Below are 19,099 nucleotides of genomic sequence, written 5' to 3'. Positions count from 1 at the left end.
TTCAATGAGATGAGAATTTATTGAAGCAGGAAAATGCTGATCATTTACTGGGGGGAAAAAATCAGGTTACAAAACAGAATGCACAGTGTGATCTCATTTTATGGAGAAAATTTATATATGAGAATAGAAACAGCCCTGGAAGCACGTGACCAAGGTGTCACAGGGGGGCTCCCTGGGAGATGGAAACGTAACACTTTTATTTTTATTTGTCCACATTTCTAATTTCCTACTGCTCCTATAAACTGCTTCTGCAACGATATAAGATGGTTTCAAAAATAAAAATAAAATCACTGACTCTCCTCCAGGATGGAGGGGAATCCTGGCTTGGCAGAGGTTTTTAAGAAAGATCCCTGGGGGGTTCGGTGGCTAGAAACTTAATATGAGTGGAAAGTGTGCTGCAGCATTCAAAGGCAGCCTCCCCCTGAGCTGTCTGCCTGTGTGTAAGGTGTTGGGGCTGGAACAGTCCTGGGGGTCTCCTGGTCCAGCCCCTCTGTGTTAGTACGAGGAAAACTGAGTCACAATTAGTCTATGGCAGCCTCAGGGCCAGAAGCCAGAGGTCTGGCCCCCGCTGAGTCATACAGAAATGGCTTGGGGCCTGAGGAATAGGGGGTATTTGGCCTGGAGGAGGGAAAAATGGGAGGGAGGGAGTGGGAAGGAGTGAAGGGGACAGGAGCGCTGTTTTCAAATATTTAAAGGCTGTCACTTGAAGAGAGACCCACATGAGTCCCTGTGCAGGAACACAATGACTAAGTGACAGGCAGGTTTGGCTCTAGAGTGTATCAGTGAACAGGTTCTAACAAAGGAGCTGTCCAGCTCGGGAATAAGGTGGAGGAGGTGTGTTGGGGGCTCTGGGTGGGGATGGCATGGCCTCCTACCAGAGACTGCTACCTGGGAAGCCTTTGCCACCACTGAGACTGAGGTTCTGGGACTCCAGGTGCCAGTCAAAGCCAGCAGCTTCTTCTCCCCTGCAGCCTGTGTCCTGAGAAGAAGGGGCTGGGGCTTTCCCCATGCCAGGGGACTGCTTAGGTTGCCTCAGCAAGAGGAGGGGCCTGGCCCTCCTTTGGGGAAGGAGAAGGATCCTGGTGGCTGCAGGAAATGCCCCTGAGCAAAGCCCCGAAGAGCAGGAAGATGGGCAGTGACCTGTAGAAAGACTGGTGGGTTCCAACAGGAACTGCAGCAGTGAGCCTCCCGGAATGGAGTACCCAAGTTCTCAAACTTGACACCTGCCTCATCGTCTTCCACCTACCGCTCCCAGGTCCCCACCATTCCCACCTGTCAAAAAGAAATGATCATCCCCCACGTGCAAATGACAGGGAGGCGTGGATTCATCCTAGCCGTGCCCTGGCTTCTCCCGTGTTCTGAAATGCTAGCTAGGCCTGATCTGTCCCAGGAAGAGAACACCAGCCAGTGCCCATTTGAGGCCTGGGGCCTCGTGCTCCCCTTGCAGAGCCTAAGGCCTTAGGTGGCCTTGGAAATTCACCACGCAGGGCTGCTGTCTCCTGACCATTTCAGAGTGGGCAGTAGCAGGACGGGGGAGATGCTCATCTGCCAGGTGGGTGCACTGACCGCCACCCCCCCAGACCGAATCACCAGTCCCTGTGCCCGTGGCAGAGGACACTGATCTGTGGGACATTTATTGATATTCCTCTGCCCACCCCACTGGCAACACCTGCCCTCTGATTCCAGCCTAACAACCAACATAATTCCTGCTTTCCCCAAATAGACACAGGCCCACCACCACAGGACACACTGCTCAGCTGCCGCTCCCCAAGGTTGGCAGCTCTGGCAGGCCTGCCGCAGCCAGCACAGCTAGCTGCCAGCCAGGCCGGCCCATCGAGGCCTGAATGGGCAGGTCACCAGGCAGGCACTGAACCGAGAATCCAGGATGGCCCACAAGCAGACCCCTTCTTCCATGTTCTAGGTAGGGGGTGCAGTCAAGGAGGCATGGCTGCAGAGCTCCCCTAGTTGTCCTCTCCACCCCTTGGCTAGGCCAAGCAGGGCGCACACCTCCCCACCGCGTCCTGGAATTTGCGCACACAGACCAGGATGGGGAGGGGCAGGGATCCTGAGGCCGGGTTCTGACAGCAACTTCCCTCCAAACACTGCATGGGTGGCAGACGGGTCAGAGGGGCCCGCCGGCACTGCGGGGGAGGGAAGGTGGGTGGAGAGGCCACCCTGGGCGTGACGCGTGACGCTCGCAGCAGCACCGGCGCTCAAGGTAGAGAGCGAGGGTCCTACAGGGCAGGGGAAGCCCCGCGGCACGAGGTCCTCAGTTCAGGCGGGGGGCAGGAGGTGGCACAGGCGCGAGTCCTCCCGGGGTGAAAGCCAACGCCTTGGGCAGGAGCAACGGCGGGGAAGCTGGGGGAGGGGTGACGGAAGGGGTTCCGAAGCCGGCGGGCGAGGGAGGCGGGGGGAAAGGGGGAATGGAGGCTCCGGGGATGGGGCGCGGGCGCCCACCCGCGGCCCCCTTACCTCCTCGCCCTGCCCGAAACGCAGGCCGAGCGCCGCGACGCGATCCACGCGTAGGAAGCCGTCGGGGTCGCGGCCGCACACCTCGAACACCTGGCGCAGGCGGCGCACCGAGCGCAGCAGAGCGGCGGGGGCGCCCGCCCAGCCCGCGCCGCCCGCCATCCGGGTCGGCCCCGCAACTAGCCGGAGCCCCGCGCCGCCCGCCGCGCCCGCCGCCGCCGCCGCGCGCCCCGCGCCGCCGCCGCCATCACCGCGCGCTCGCCGGGGCCGCCGGCCGCCCGCGTGGGTCTGCGACGCGCAGCCTCCCTCCGCCCGGGGGCGGCGGCCGTGTCAGGCGCGGCGCCGTAGCCCCGCCGCTCGGGGCGGGCGGGGAGGGCGGGGGCGGGAGGCGGCGGCGGCGCGGAGGCTGCAGACAAAAGGAACCGCGCTGCTCCGAGGGGGGCCGCCTTGCGGGCCCGCAGACCCCGCGCTGTGCGAGCCGCCGCCGCTGACTCAGTTTCCCTCAGCGTAACCGAGCTCGCGTCCGCTGGAAAACCCGGAGGGTGGGGCCGTGACTAGTGCTCGGAAATTCAAAGCTGCCCAAAGGCCCTGCCCCTTCTCTGGAGAATTCAGTTAGGAGGCCTGAGCCTGGGACCACCTGCGCGGGAGTCCAAGAGCCTCTCAGGTGCCCTCAGGCTCCCTACCCATGGCCAACCCATTTCTGTGCCCTTTGTATCTAGTAGTACCAAGCGCAAAGTGTGTCCTAGCCTGTTGGATTGTTACATTCATCTCCAAGGAAGCTGACACCCAGAGAGGTTGAACTATTTACCCTAGGCCACACAGCTTGTGAATGGCAGGGCCAGGATTCCTATCTAGATCCATCCCGATCTAGACTGGATAAGAATCTTGGCCCTGCCATTCACAAGAGATCTGGATGGGTCTAGATGGATCTAGACTCCCTACTCATCCTTATCTGAGCTGCCTGGGAAAGAACAGTCTGCAGGGGTAGGACCACATAGTCTTCCCCCAACAGCACTCTGGGGCCAGCTCTGGGCTGGGGAAGGGTGCAGAGAGGAGGAGCAGGGACCCTGGGGCAGGGGAGGTAGAGAGAAGACCAGGGGCAGGCAGGAGGAAGGGAAACCAAGGCACTTCCACTAGGAGTGCCCATTGCAGGGCCCAGCCATACCCAAGGGAGTTTCCCTCCCTTCCCCTGGGGTCCCACCCTCACCTCTCCCTAGCAGCGTCAGCCCAAGCTCAGAGCCCAGGACAGACTCTCTGCCATAAGGACGCAGCTGCCTCTGGGCTTGGACCTGAGCTTCCCCCCCCCCCCCCCCCCCCCCCCCCGTAGTGCTCAGCTGAGTCTTCACACAGCTCCTTAGGATGACATCCAGCCCTGCCTGTAGCCCCTGCGGAACTTGGCCTGGCTCTCCTCTCCTCCCTTTACCTTTTTGCTCAGCATGCCACACCCTTGTGGCACCAGTTGTCCCCAACCGAAAGACAGGCCTCCACTGAGCCCACCCCCACTTATGCTTTCTAGCTCAGGCCAGACGTTTCCTCCTCCAGGAAGCCTTCCCTGATGGTACTCCATCTTGCCTATTAGTCTGAGTTCTGGTCCTTCCCTCCAGATACATATGTAGTTTTATAAGTCTCTGGTGGGGTACCCATTTCTACAACCATGCTGGGAAACCCTCCAAGGCAGAATGTGTCTTAACCATGTTCTTTTCCCTGATCTCCAGCCAAGAGAGGGTCCAGAGGAAGCCCCCTCCCGGAGATGCTGGGGCCCTGCTTCATCAGAAGCCAAGAGCAGTGCAGGGACTCAAACAGGGAGTCCATGGTGGACTGTGGCCCAATTCTGCAGATGGTCTGTGTGGCCTCCCCTCTCTGGGCCTCAGTTTCCACCTCTGTGATCTGCTCAACTCCAAATATATCCTATGCAACAGCCACCATGTGGCTTCTCTGATAGAGTGCTAAGTTCCCTTTTCTCGAGTCCCAGCTCCAGGGATGAACTTGGCCTTTAAGCTGCCCTTCACCTTGACGCTTTAATTCCTACAGGAACACCTCCTGGGAAGGGAGATTTGTGAGTTTGAGGGTTGGAGAGTCCAGGATGTGGGAGAACAGGAGAGGGGGAGCCATGGAGGCTGGGTGGAGATGTTTTAGGAAGAATGGGCTTCTCTGCTATCTGGATGCTCCTCAGCAAGAAACTAACATTTCTGAGTCTCAGTTTCCTCATCTGTACAATGGAAATAATAATGATAGTGGCTTCCTTAGGGATGACTGAAGATTAGAGCTAATGTATTCAAAATGTATGCATTACTTCCCCTTCCACCTGTCCAGTGAAATGGAGGAGGAAGTGGAGGAAAAAAATCAGGAAGAGCTGGGGGGAAGGGAAAAGGCTGGCTGCTGGAGGTCCAGCCAGTCTCTTGCTGGCGGGAGGTAGGGAGTGGAAGCTAGGGGCTCAAGCCTGTCCAGGGACCCTCACATTCATCCCTGCAAAGTCCACTCACGCCCATTCTCTCCCACCCATGAGGCTCAGCTCAGCAAGGAGATGGGCAGGAGCTGGGGCTGCCCCCTTTTGGGAGCTGCTGAAATGGCTCTCAAATCCCCCAAAACAAGGGCCAGGGGAGCTGGGAGACCTCACCCTCCTCAGCTGGCAGAGGTACGGGGCCTCAGATCTGAGTGTGAACAAACTCCAGGTGAACCCCACCCAAACCAGATTTATGGTTCTTCTCCCAAAAGACAGCATCATGTCAAATTCAAAAGTTCCCTCCTCATTGGAGTCTTGCCTGACCCCTGACTCTCCTTGCCCAGGTCCCTCTGCAGTTTTACTGCTGTTGGGTGATGGTTTGATGCCGCCTGCCTCCCTCACCGGACATGAGCTTGGAACTGGTTCTATGTCTCACCACTGTGCTGCGGGCGCCAGCAGGGCAAATCACAGGCACCCTCTCTGGGTTGTCACATTCTTTTTGTTGAGTGCCTGGGTGATGGAGAAAGGAGTGCAGCCACAGCCTCTGTCCTTGCTGAGCTGATAGCTGGGCAGTCACAACACAGTGTGATCTGCGCTGAAGGCCCAGGCTCTGGGAGCTCAGAGGGCCTGCTCAGTGTTTAGAAAGACCCTCTGAGATGGTGCGATTTCCAAGGATCCCAGGTTTTTAGAGGTGGACCTGGGACCAGATCCCCAGAGCTCCCAACCCCTTGATCTGAGAGCTCCAAGTGCAGCCCCAGCAGATGTGGCAAGAGAACACTCCCACCGGGGCCCAGCTGTGAGCTGGGAACATTGGGGTTGAGGGGGTTGTCCCAGGGAGGCAAGAAGCCCGGGGGTGGGGTGGGGGGGACAGCTAGAAGGCTGGCAGCCTCCCTCCTTCCTCCCCTTTCTCCAGGTGATCTCTAACAGCTGCAGCGGCCTCATCTGGCATATTTGGACAACATACTGGAGGGAGCAGCTGGGATTCTGGCTAATTCTCTAGGGAAGAACAGAGGCGTTTGGTCAGATTGATCCCCTACTGAGAACCCAGCTCCTGTTTCCTGTCTCTCCTTTCTCCTATCAGGGTGCATCCCAGCTCCCTCCTGCCTCCTGCTTGGGGCACTTTTTCACTCATACCCCCTCCCCATCCCACTTCCTCTGACCAACTCCAGTCCCTCCAGATTCAGTGGAAGTGGCACCTCCTGCCGGACGCTTTCCTGACCACACCCTCCCCACGTCCACGGCCTCTCCCTTGTGCTTCTGTAGCATTCTGCGCAGAGACGTGACAAGTGCAGAGCCAGCCTGCAGATGGGGATAAGGCCGTGGTGAGCGTCAGGGGAGTTGACCTCTGTAAATGTCAGAACATTGCCATAGGGAGTAGTAAGTGCTAGCCATGTTGTGACTCTCCTGACATCTCTTAGTTCTGTTATTTATCAAGAGCATCTGGAAGTAGGTATGAAAGGTCACACAGTGACCCCGAGGGTCCCTGAGGGGAGGGACATCTGTGTCATTTTTCTTTTGATTTTCTAGTTCCCGGCTCCTAGTACCATGCCCAATACACACAGCTAAGGTCAGTGAAGGAGCACATTAAGGAAGGAATGGGCATCTATGGCATGGTGGACTGAAAGAAGGCCCCCCAAAATGTATCCGTGTTCTAATCCCTGGGACCTGTAAATGCTACTTCATTGGAAAAAGAGTCTTTGCAGATGTGATTAAGTTAAGACTCTGGAGATGAGACTATTCTGGGTGAGCCAGGTGGGATTCACAGTTTCTTCCTGCTCACAACCTGCTGGGGTGTTTTTTTAACCATGAATAATTATCGCTCTGAAGAGGAAGAAGGTGGTGTGAACCCATTTGCCTGCTCACCTGTCCTAAAATACTCTTAGCCGGCAGAGACAGGTGCTGGGGGTGCCGAGGACCCTGGCAGGACTGGGGTGTGTCCAGGGTGAGCAGGGCATATGGAGACCTTGTCCTTCCTTATGGGGAGGGATGCTCGGGAAGCCAGAGGTTTTACCACCATAGGTGCCCACCCAGAACCTTCTCTGACCCTCAGACGGTAGCAGGACCAACTGATTACTAACCTTCCTTCCAGGATTGCAGGAAGAATGCCAACCCCTTACTTATTCTACCCAACTGGGCTCCACATCTTTTCATCAGACAGAAATGGCTCCTAAAGGTGGCTTCTGGCCAGAGTATTGGCAGTTACCTCTCTGTTCCTTATGGTTTGATGTGTAGTTTCCTGCCATGGGACCCGCCAGCTGCAAGTCCACTTCTGTCCATTCCCCTGTTTCCAGCGTCCTCTGCTGACCCCTGCTGCCAAAAAGAAAAGCTCTTGTGTCCTCTGCATGGGCAGCAAGCAGGCAGGCCCTTTCTATTAATAGTTTGCTCCCAGCCAGCGCCTTCTGTTCTGTAAGACACAGCAGAACAGTAATGCAATCTACTGTCCCACCCTTATTGAGCACTTACTATCTTCCCGGAGTTGTGTGGCATGGGCCTCAGTTCCAAGACAGTGACTCAACATGGAGTTGATCAGTGAAATGCCCAGCTGGTCTTGCACAGGTAGTTCCCTCTGCCTGGAATGTCCTCCCTTCCCCAACCCCGTAGCCATCCTTCAAATGCCACCTCCTCCACGAAGCGTTCTTTGGTTGCCCTCACTGCTCTGCTCTTACAGAACTCTATGTGGACTCCCCTAGATTGTTTTCATGATGCTCAGGGATGCGCTCCCTACCCGCTGCCCCTCCTCTTGGGCAAAGTACATTTCCCTCACCTTAAAATAGAGTTACTAATAGCACCCCCTTGTGGGGGCTGTTGGAGACAACAGGGGTGATGCGGAGAAAGCCCTTGGCGCAGTGCCTGGCATGCAGTCGGCCTCAGTAAGGGGTCACGAGCATCGTTACAGAGGCCAGACGAACGGTCTCTGCTGAGGAAGAAGGAGGTGGAGATGAAGCTGCCAAGAGCTGAAGGTCCTCCCTTCAGTTGGGCCCCCAATGGTAAAATCTGTAAAAAAAAGGTACGTGTGTGTTTGCACGCGCACACGAGACGCCTGAATGCATGTGCACAGCGTCCCAATGGAGTCAGCCGATGAGAGCATCGCCCTGACATTGACATCAACTCTCCCTTCTTGTCCTTGGGACGATCCCTTCAGCACCGTGGTCCTGAGCCGCAGGACGCAGAGGGTCTGGGTCTTACCTCTCTGACCACTTATTTCTCTAGACTATAGATTCCGAGACGTGGTATTAGTGGGGCAAATTAGTGGTGTGGACGTTCGTAAGGCTAGTGATACGGAAAGGTGAGGCCACGTGCACTAGTGAGCCCATCGCACCCACAAGTATTAGTTAAATACATCTCTGCTAATTTGACAGATGGAAATGGTATTTCACTGTTTCGGTTTGCTTTTTTTTTCTTCACGAAAGTGTGATGACTTTTTCCATCAGATAGTAATTAGCAATTGGTACAGTATTTCCTTCCTGTGGATTCGCCATTTATATATTTGTCCATTTTTTTCCTACTTGGTTTTTTTCTTAAAATAGATTTTTATGAACTCTGTAGTGAGAGCAATTTCCCTGTTTGTTGGCCTTTACATTTTAGATGTGATTTTCTTTCTTTCTTTCTTTTTTTTTTTTTTTTTTTGACACGGGGACATTTAAATTTCTTAGGTAGTCATCTTAGAATCTTTAGGATTTCTTCCAGGGCTTTAGGTCTACACGTCCTTCCCCGTCGTAGGAGTGGTTAATGTTCTGGGCCAACGCTTCCAGCTCTCCTCCTGGATAGAAGAGGGCGCTTTCTGACCCTTGTGAGTTTGTGGCACTGTGTGACAAGTCCAGACAGTGACTGTGAGCAGAAGTGACTAAACACCTGGCCTCAGGTCTTTCCAGATGCTGGGCATCCAATCTGGTAGCCAGCCACTAGCCACATGTAACTATTTACTTTTCATTTAAATTAAATTAAACTGAAAAAGTCAGTTCCTCCGTCTCGGTAACCACATTTCAAGTGTTCAACAGCCCCATGTGGCTGGCGGAGGCCACCAGATTGCATAGTACAGGTGTGAAACCGTCCCATCGTCCCAGCGCTGGGCAGTACGGCTTCATCTCTTCCTTTGCACTTTGACCATCGGGGCCCCGAGAACAGTGTGAGCAGCGCCCCCTGCCGACCACTGGTGGACATTAGCTGAGGTAAGAAAAACTTTTATGGCTTTTAAGCCAATGAAATTTGAGGGTTAGCAGTGGTTTTTTTAAAAAACAAAATAAAACAAACAAAACACCCCATAGCATAATCTGCATCTTTTAGCCTGTTTCATTCTACTTATCTAGACTAATTACCATTACCATAGTTTTACATATTTAAAAATTTCTGTTTTATCTAGTAGTGGAAAAAAAATTTCTAACTACTCTCTTCATGTATTTCTTCTTGGCCATGCTTTCTTGTTTATCCTGCAAGGTGAACCCTTAGATCATTTTGTTTGGACACACTGTCTTCACAGTCCAAACACACTGTTTGGAAACACTGATTGGAATTGTGTTAAATTATCACATTCCTTTAGGAAGAACTGGAACTCTGCAATACTCGGTGTCCCCATCCAGGACCGTGGTTTCTCTCCCCGTTTGCTTGGCTTCTTCCTGCCCGGCCCCCACCCATGCCTGTCTGCTGAGCAGCACTGTGTCGGCTGAATCAGCGGCAACAGGAGGAAAATAAGGACAACGCAGTGGCTTTTGTAAAGCAAAATTAATTCGTTTTAAAGAACTATACTTTATCCTGAAATTCCCTCCCTCTCTCCTCTTTTGGGGTTGAAATGGCCTTTCTATTATAAAAGGACTATTATTATTATTATTATTAGTGTTTTTTTTCTAAATGCGCAAGTTGACAAAACACGTCTTGGAAGTTTTACAGTAACGTGAAATCTCAAAGTCGGAATTAGACTTTTTAATAGGTCTTCAAATAAGTCACTTCCAATTTGGTAGGGATTTTGCATGGAGTTGCTATTGTGAATGGGGTCTTTCTTCTATTAAATCTGTATGTAGTTCCCTGATAATATAGAGCCTTAAGTGTTATTCAACCACCATGTACTGAACACCTTGAATAAAAGGCATGGCCCCTGCATCTGGAAGGACCAGAGTGTAACCAGGGAGTTCGGAAGAGTTGACAACCACAACAATGTAACGAGAAACTGTTGCAGGACCAAGAGAAGGGCTCACAGGACAGCCCACTGCAATCAGAAAGCATTTCCAAGAGGTGCTGATGCTGAAAACAAGGGGCCTAAGAAATGTTTGCTGGATGAATGATTCAATGCTGCTAACTCAAAAAGGCTCAGTATTTTGTTAATGAAAAACAATTTTTTTGGTCTCCTGTAGAATCCTAGATACGAGTATGCGTGGTGGTGGTGGTAGTGTTTTTGCTTAAGTTGTAGATCACCTAATTCCTTTGTGTCTTCCACTCACAAATTACCAAGCTGGTGAGAGAGCATCCCTCACCATCAATTCCTCATCCTATTTTGACTTTGGGCCAGACTCAAAGATAGAGGGTCGGTTGTCTTATTTTTGCTGGTCTGAGACTAAGGTATGTCTTTATGGAGTTTTTAAATGAAGAAAAATAGGTGCATTCCCCAAGGTGGGACAAAATAATGGAAGAAAATAAGAACAGAATGAGCCAGTCGTCTTCCTGGTGTGCTGCTTTCTGCCCAGACATATCTCTGCTACGCGTGCTCTCTGGGCCATGTCGTCGCCAGCCTCGGTGACTTCCTCCTGTACATTCAAGTCTCCACAACCCTATTTTCAACTGCTCAGCGGACATAGTTCCACCAGGACAAAGTCCTTGGTCATTTTTCAAGATCCAGCTCCTCAGTCACCAACCCTGCCAGTCACTGTGCAACCATCCGAGAACCTAGTCCACATATTGGGACACTGTGGTCAATGGTTACGTGGCTGTTTTTCCCGCTAAATTGTGAGCGCATAGAGGACAAAGGCAAGCTTCTTTCTTTCTTTCTTTCTTTCTTTCTTTCTTTCTTTCTTTCTTTCTTTCTTTCTTTCTTTCTTTCTTTCTTTCTTTTTTCTTTTCTTTCCTTCCTTCCTTCCTTCCTCCCTCCCTCCCTCCCTCCCTCTCTCTCTCTGCATCAGCAGTGCCTGGCATAGGGCTCGGCACAATTATAACCAACTGAAAATGTTTCTTTGGACAAAGTCAGCTGAGGTTTCATCTGTTGACATTTTCTTCCCTTAAAAATATTGAAGTTGGGCAATGGTCTCTGGACTTCTGACCAGGAAAGGGCCTGTTCAGACTGAGTCCGAGTTGTTCCAAGATTGGTGCCTGAGAAGCCACAAGCTCAAAGAACACGCCAGGTGGCTGAGTGCGAGACACAGGTTTACTGAGACTTACTGCCTGGGACAGTCTCCGGTCGCAGCCGGCCAGAGGGGTAGCGATCCGAACGCAGGCAGACAGGTGCAGCAGGACAAAGCATTCTGCGGGAGAAATCATCTGCAGGCCCTGCAGGCCCTGCAGGCCCGCTCTTGTTCACACAGCCTCCCAAGAAGCCGGGGGACCTTGACTGCGGGCCAGTGTTCGGAACTGGGTGTCTGATGAGCAGCGTCCCCATGGAGCTGGGAGACCTTGATCGCCTGCCAGCGCATCTGCCTGTGGCCCAGGTCCCTGCAGGGCACTATTCAGATTCCAGTGTGACTCCCTTATTTTATATTGAGGAAGTGGCCCCTCTGGGGGGTAAGTTCTGAGCCTTGTAACCCCATAGGCTTAACATTTTCCTTATCACAACCAGCTTGATTCTCAGCATATGGTAAAGGACCTAGAAAAAATGGGCAGTATGCCCTTTTGGGGGTACAGGCATACCTTGGAGATATTGTAGGTTTGGTTCCAGGCCACCATAATAAAGCAAGTACTGCAATAAAGGGAGTTGTAATCTTTTTGCTGGTGGACGGGCTTGCCATCCGTTTGTAAAAAATGCAACACGTGTGAAGAGCAATAAAGTGAAGTGCAATGCAATGAGGCGTGCCTGTCATTCAAAAAGGGTAAAGGTAATTTGGCCTAATTTAGGTAAAATGTAGGAAGCTGCTTTGGGAACTTTAAATATGCCTACACACAGGTATGTAAGGTATGTATAAATGTATACACACACAGTATAAATGGATTTTTAGAAGGTACTTTTGTAAAAAGAAGCCAAATCGATTAAAATGACAATTCCACATTCATGTGATGACATTTCCACTTACGATTAGCCAGTTGTCATACAGGATGTCATGCGGGCTCTCTGGTCCTGCTCTCCACATAAGAACACAGGACATGGTGAGGCCAAAAAGGAACACCCACGGAGCCATAGCTAGGGGAGTCACACCACTATAGTCTCGCTGGCGGCTGGGTTGGAGACACAGGAGGCAGGAGCCACACGATCCACAACCCGCCGTCCACTTGTCTCTGCCAACCAACCTCACTTGCTAGCTGCAATCCGCCTCGCTGCAATCTGTAATCCACACTACACCACTTCACGCCATGCCAGGATGCCACACCACCACGCCATGTTTGCCAGCTTAGCCACGGCAGTTCTATCAGTGGTTAATGGCTAACCAGTAACAGCCGATGGCCAACTAGTCACAGCTGATGACCATCTACTACCCGAGCCAGCACCTTTCTATGTGAGGCCAAGAGCCTGGAAACTGCTCTCTGGGACTCTGTCCCCACACCAGTACTTTTAAAAGAACACAATGGGAGAGATTCAAACCAACAGGGACCATGTTGCTGGAGTCAGGCCTCATAGATACAGCAATGTAATCACCAGTCCACAGGACTGCTTTTAAATTGCAGCTAACAGAGCCTTAAGTGGAACTGACTTCAGGGCAAAGACTGAGTTTCTAATGAAGATAGGCCCTTGAGAAGTCGGAGGCCACTGTGCTGGAGGCTGTTCTGAGCTGCAGTGGGGGGTGGGAAGTGGGGGCGCAGCTCAGCTGGCTTCCTGATAGAGATGCAGGGAGAATTAGGGGTGAGGGGGGGCTTGCCTTGGTGGGGGTGGGGAGTGCTGGGCTACTTTCTGGAAAAAGGGAAACACTGCGAAGCTACCACTTGGTTCCAGGTTTTTATTATAATACTATTCTTCCAGCATCTCCTGCTCCTCCCCAATTTCCTGTGGGAATGAACTGTTCTGGCCAGGCAGTTCAAAATCGCCAGGCTATTCTGAAGGTGTCCCAAAAAGCAAAACTCTGTGCAGGCAAAACAGGGGCACAGGGTCCCCATAAAAGATAAACAACATGGTCCATGTCAAGGAGCCAGCTGTCTAGGGATGGAGGGTCATCATCCCAGAGTCAGCTCCCCCGTTTTGACTACGATACTTCAGGCCACTGGAGAAGACAGCTATTTGCAGTACTTGGATTTTCAGTTCTCTGCTCCAGGGCCCCAGGGAAACCACCTGGTAAGTTTTAAATACACACACTCTCTCTCTCCCTAGGACCCCATCCCTACTGTTTGTCTTTGTCTCAGATGCGTGGGGTGGGGCCAGCACTCTCCAGGTAAGGGATTTCTGCTTTCTCAGCCTTCCCAGAAACAGACCAGCTCTTGCCTCTGACCTGCAGGGATCTGTTTCACCGTGTTTTTAGCCCTTTGTTTAAGGCCAGACATTGTCACCCTCCTAAGGGTCAGCTCTGTCCTGCCCACAGAATTGAGGCTCGGTTCTCTCTCCATCTGGGAGTAGCCCACATAATGGAATGAACAAGAGAGTAAAACTTGCAGCAGCGGCGCCAGGGAAAGCTTGTTTTACAGTGTTTACACAAGTCGTGTGACAGAAGATTCTGTAGGGGGAGAGCTGAAGGTACTTGGAGAGAATCCTGGGGTCCTCACACACACCCTCTGAGTGCTTGATCTCAGGGTGTCCTGGCTTTTCTGACTCACCGCTCATTTTAAAAGAAGTCAAGTTCAAGTCAGCTTATCATAGAGGATAGAGTCACCTCTCGGCTTGGCAGGCCCTAAAAATGCATTTGATGGGGTTTGGGACACGCAACCCCCAAATACAGCAGCTTGGCATATGAAATATTTTAAGTGGAAGGCATCTGAGAAAATGGCAGAAACAGGACAGCCACTCTGACCTTCTCCCCTGAAACAGGACATCAAACCCTCCTGTGAGAGGGCCCAGCAGGCAGCAGGACCCTCATCTTCAAAGATGAGACAAAGAAACAAACGGGCCTTTCAGAGTTCCCCCAGGGGTACTACACTTACCGCGTCTTCTCGGACCTGTCCTGTCATTTTTCTACACGACTGCCCATTCTTCATTGAACCGAGCATAGAAATACTCAGGTTTAACTGTCTCTCTGGGTCTTCATTTCCTTCTGAAGGCCCCCATGTCACCTAACACTTGCATAACATAAATTTGTTTGCTTTGCTCCCGTTAATCTGTCTTTGTCAGTTTAATTTTCAGACCCAGCCAGGAATACTAAGAGGCTAGAGGAAAACATTCTCTTCCCTCACACACGTCACCAACATTACTTATTTCACTTTTAGTGGGGAGAGTTTCTAGAAATAGAAACCCATGGGGTGGGGAGGAGGAGAACCCAAGACATCCTTAAAAGAAAGGAAATCGCCTTAATGTTTCTAAGGATCAGTGAGGAGTGGGGGGAAGTGAGAAAACAGAGCCGATGCATGTGAAGAAATTAAATAACTCCCCACATCTTAGAGCAGATTGAATGTACATTTTACTTAAAAAAAAAAGGGGTGGGGTGGGGGAGTACATACACAGGGAGGCAAATGGGCTGGGGAACAATGATCTGAAATAATTTCTACAGTTTTCCCCTACAATGCTCAATTTTGTCTGTTGGGCGGTATCTCTCCTGCTGGCGCACAAGAGCTTACAATATTAACAAGGCTGGAGACAAGCGAACCGCCCAAGTTCAGGTCCGGGTGGAAAGGAGAGGAAGTTATCATATACAATGTAAGTTTACAATACACAGCGCTTTCTTTAAATGATGTAACGTAGTCGCAGGAAGAAGGTAACAATACTAACACGAGAAGAATCAAATTTTTGTTTGTTATCCATGTACAGCAACTAACTGCTTTACAAAAAAGCAAAATAATACAATATTTCATCACATGTATTTACAGTGTAGTAAATATACTTTTCTGTCAAATTTTACACAAACTATTTACAGGTGAATATACTGCATTTAAAAAAAAATGGTGTGGCTGACACTAAGAGTGAATTTTTGTATAAGTTCATTGCATAACATTGAATAAGACATGCCTCATTATGCTCGGGGGTGAAGGGGGTGGAAATGTAAAAACAAAACCAAAAACAAACAAAAAGCCAAAACAAAACTGAAAAACCCTAAAACCCACTGAGCAGGGAGGGTTGCCGGCTTCCATTCCTTTTTTCCCTAGAACATCCATTCTGAGGGGCCAGAAGCTGACCACTCACTATGGGGTCCTCGGCGCCTGGCTCAGGACCTGTACAGAACGAGTGACCAGGTGCCTAAGGGATGAAGGACAGAGCAGTCGCCACTTCCCCCAAAGCTAGTGAACCATGTCCCTCGTTGACATACAAGGGCGCCCCCTGGGGACTGGAGCCGTGATAAAACAGGTAAATTCTGCACAACAAAACGCGATGAGTTAATGTTTTCCTCTTGAAAAAGTCAGGGGAAACATCCACAAACCCGAAACATATTACTTACAGTGTTCTTTATAGAATTTACATCAGATTACGCAAAACGGGCAACTTGCTCTGAACTTCAGAATTTCTCGTGCAGATGACAGGTATGAGGCCTAAAAAAGTATTTCATTTCTCAGGGGAAGCGTCTTGGTAAGAGATTTATCTCATGTTCACTTTAGTTACTTGGAAAGCTAGATTTTCCTGAAAAGTTGGAAGTTCTTTAAACAAGGAAAAATTTAAATCTTGGTAAGTTTTCAAATTCCCAGGATGTACTGGTCAAAAAGTATTTTTGTAGTTCAAAGAAGGCTCAATTTTGATTTGTGCAACGCTGATCATTTCATGAGGTACTTCAAGTGAATTCATTCCATTCATTACACTAGAGGGAAATAATGAATACATTTAAGAAATATCATTCCTTGGAAAACATGTTTATGGAAAGGCCAATGTTTTTAACAGTAAACCTTTGAAAGTTGGTCTATTTGGATGGGAGAAGCAAAATGGTGTAACAACACCCACTGGCATATGCACCCAAACCAATCAACAAAGAGGAAAAACGTGGAACCAAAAGGATTAAAGGCTCACATCTGCCTCTTCTTCCAGGAGCCACGAAGTTGTGAATCCTTTCCCAGAAGCACTGGGTTGTGTGAGGACCTGACGGGCAGCGTGGCATCCTGGGTACTGGGTTCGTAATGACCTGTTCCTAAGCTCAGTCCTAGCCTTAGCTTCTTTATAGTCTTAGTTGATCTGTTATTATAAACATTCTATTCTAATGCAGCCTCTACAATACTTAAAATCAAAATTATAGTTAATTGCACCTGTCTTTAATATTTTCCAACAATTCTATGTCAAAATACCTATTAATACTAAGAGTTTTTTTCTGTTTTTTTTTTTTTCCTTTTAATTTGGCAAATGGTTCTTGCTTTTCCCAGTACTGTAACAAATTAAAAAAATTAAATTCTTGTTATTTCTGAATATCAAAAGCAATTTTATTTACATTAACATATTACATTGTTACTGTGTGGATAAATGTGAAATGTATTATATTATTAAAACCAGAACACTTACATGTACCATTATTTATTGATTTAGCTGTGGAATTTAATTTACTGAAATCCACTTATGAAATAGCACTACAGGAAACTCCCCACTCCCCTAGATTTCTCTTCCCCTCCCAAAGCCATTACATCTTAACATACAAAGGGAACCTAGGAGTAGGGGGATAATATCTTTTTGTAATAAATATGGTTTAGTCCTAAATTGGAACATCCAGATACTAGTATGCTCTCTGAAGTCAAATTAGGTTGCACACTGCAGGTACCACAAAGAAATTGGATCTGCATTACTATGGAAATCCCAACACTACTGTAATCCATACCACTCAGTATAGCAGCACCTTTTAAGGTCCCCTATTGTCATACTAATGCAGGCTGACTAGTTTTTTCACAGTGATTAAATGCAATTCTATCATATACAACCCAAATGTTTTGCTAAAGAGATTGCTCATTTTTTTGGAGGGGAGGGGGAAGATTATAAGACATTTAAAATACATTTAATCAGAGACATTTTTGTTAATATACACCATACTCCATGTGCCTGGGAAAATTATTAAAATAAAAGCATCAGCTACTCAAAATCACGTACCATTTCATTTTGCTATGGAGCTAATGCAAACATCTATGAAAGTTACATTCTAGGAACAATTTTCAACACTTTGTTCACTGATTACCCTGCTCAGAGTTATACAGGAAAGAAGAGGAGGGGAAAAATATATAACTACTATACTTAGTATAGTTTTGGCTTACAAAAACAAACAAACAAAAAAACTTTTAGCATATTTGAAGATTAAAAGATAATCAGCTAGAGAAAAAATAGTTTGGATGACTGAGTTTGGATAAGGCCTCAGAACCCATCGCTTTAATTCATTAATGTTAAGATATATGCAGTTATGCTTATTTTCCTGTAATTATTGCTAATACTCAAGTGTTAGTATTTCTTTAGAACCCACTACAAAATACTAAATCCCTCCACCCCCCAAAGTACCTGGCCTGTGGCTTTATGCTGTGAAGTCACTGAGGTTTGACCTCTAATGGTTCCTTCAGTTTTGAAAGGTAAAAAAAAGTCCACAGCTAAAAGTCAGATTAAATATACTGGGGTTATAATATAATTTCTCTCCTAAACGTCTATCCTGAAAGGTGTGTAACACTTTACTTTGTATGATGAAGGGGAAACAGAAGGCAGAGCTCTGTGCAAACGGCTTTCCTAGCTGGCCAGTAGCAGCAGTATTCAAGAATCCATCCTCTCTCACAATTGGGATGTTCTCAGTTCAAGTGTCCTGACTTCCCACTTCCTTTGCAGTTGTTCTGAACACGTGCTTACACCAGACACACCAAAATTAAAAGGAAAAAAAAAAGTTAAAGGAAAATCAGCATTAAGTTTAGGCAATGCTTCCAAGAGTTGATCATCTGGCAACATGGCAGACAGGATGGGCTCCTTATAAAACATGAAGTGCAGCATCACAGAATGGTGGTGAAGGGTCACTAGTGAAGAGCCCGTGTTAAGTCTGTTGGACAAAGGAAAGACAGAAAGCTTCATACGATCTTCTTAATGCTATTACGTTTGAAACTGCCAGCGCTTCTTTGCTTCTGCACTTGGCTTGCGGATCCATGGCGAGTCCGTCCACTATTACAGTGTCCAGTGGTGGGGGACAGTTCCACGTTCTCCTTGTCGATTCCTGGAGAGAAACAGGGCAGCCAGTTACTCCCTCTCCTTGGGTGTTAAGCTCCAGGGTTGGATCTCAGGATTTGTATACGAGATACAACCTGGAGAATTGTTTTGCATATTTCATTTTAATACTCAACTGCTAGAATGTTTACGAAGACCTGGCCACACAGAAAACTACATTTTGTTAAGCAAAGTTTGCTATCACAGCAGAAAAACACCATAAGAAAAAACAACAACAACAAAACAAACAAACAAAAAACCAAACCCGAGAAGTTGCAAGGAAAAGCTAGAGGCAGGCAGGCTTGAGCTGAATGAAAGGCCAGCAGACACCAGGGAAGACAACTCCTTCCTCCAAATCATACCAGAAGCTTCCAGCAGAGGTCAGCTTCTAGCCACATAGCCTTACTGGTTCATACACAGACTACACATATTCTCCAGTTGCGGAAGGCACTGAAATGCATCATTTCAAAGAAAGGCAGGTGCTTTTTTATTTTTAAAATCATAGTGCCTGTCCCAAAGGAACACAGATGTTTACTGAGAAAATAATATATCACAAAGATCAGACTGTAGAATCTTTGCTTTGACCTTTACAATCACGGCAAGTCATTTTGTGTTCTTCACCTTCAACAGATGAAATTTATTCCTCTCGTGGAGGAGAGGGAACCTTCAAAAACTGGGCCTCATGATGAATTTGATAAATAATGTAAGTAGTGACTTCATAACAGTAACCAGAAGTAAGAACAAGATATTGTTTACCTCTCAGTTAGTACAGATTACAAATTAGGTAACAATAGTGGTTACCCCTGAGGAAATGGTGACTGAAAGGGGACATGAGGGTGGTTTCT

At 48.9% G+C, this 19,099-nt stretch overlaps 2 protein-coding genes across 12 annotated transcripts in view; both read right to left on the bottom strand.

The window, feature by feature from the left end:
• The window catches only part of RAB11FIP4 (RAB11 family interacting protein 4), a 100,981-nt gene extending 98,205 nt beyond the window's left edge, over positions 1-2,776 (bottom strand). The window contains exon 1 of the mRNA XM_074320770.2: positions 2,473-2,776. Within this exon, the coding sequence (XP_074176871.1) occupies positions 2,473-2,631 (159 nt within the window). The 5' untranslated portion in view covers positions 2,632-2,776. The remainder of the gene's footprint in view (positions 1-2,472) is intronic.
• Positions 2,777-16,403: 13,627 nt separating this feature from the next.
• Positions 16,404-19,099, bottom strand: part of NF1 (neurofibromin 1) — a 209,195-nt gene continuing 206,499 nt past the window's right edge. For 10 of the 11 annotated variants that reach the window (XM_019750679.3, XM_019750681.3, XM_019750685.3 and 7 more), the window contains one exon: positions 16,404-18,264. In XM_019750679.3, coding sequence (XP_019606238.2) covers positions 18,122-18,264 — 143 coding nt within the window. In that variant the 3' untranslated portion in view covers positions 16,404-18,121. The remainder of the gene's footprint in view (positions 18,265-19,099) is intronic. The other variant, XM_074320825.2, reaches the window with a different exon arrangement.

The sequence above is a fragment of the Rhinolophus sinicus genome, chromosome 12 (assembly GCF_057876585.1).
Source record: "Rhinolophus sinicus isolate RSI-liver-muscle chromosome 12, RSI-T2T, whole genome shotgun sequence".
NCBI classification, from domain to species: Eukaryota; Metazoa; Chordata; class Mammalia; order Chiroptera; family Rhinolophidae; genus Rhinolophus; species Rhinolophus sinicus.
The sequence above is the reverse complement of the archived record's forward strand: the minus strand, read 5'-3'. Positions and strand labels throughout refer to the sequence as shown.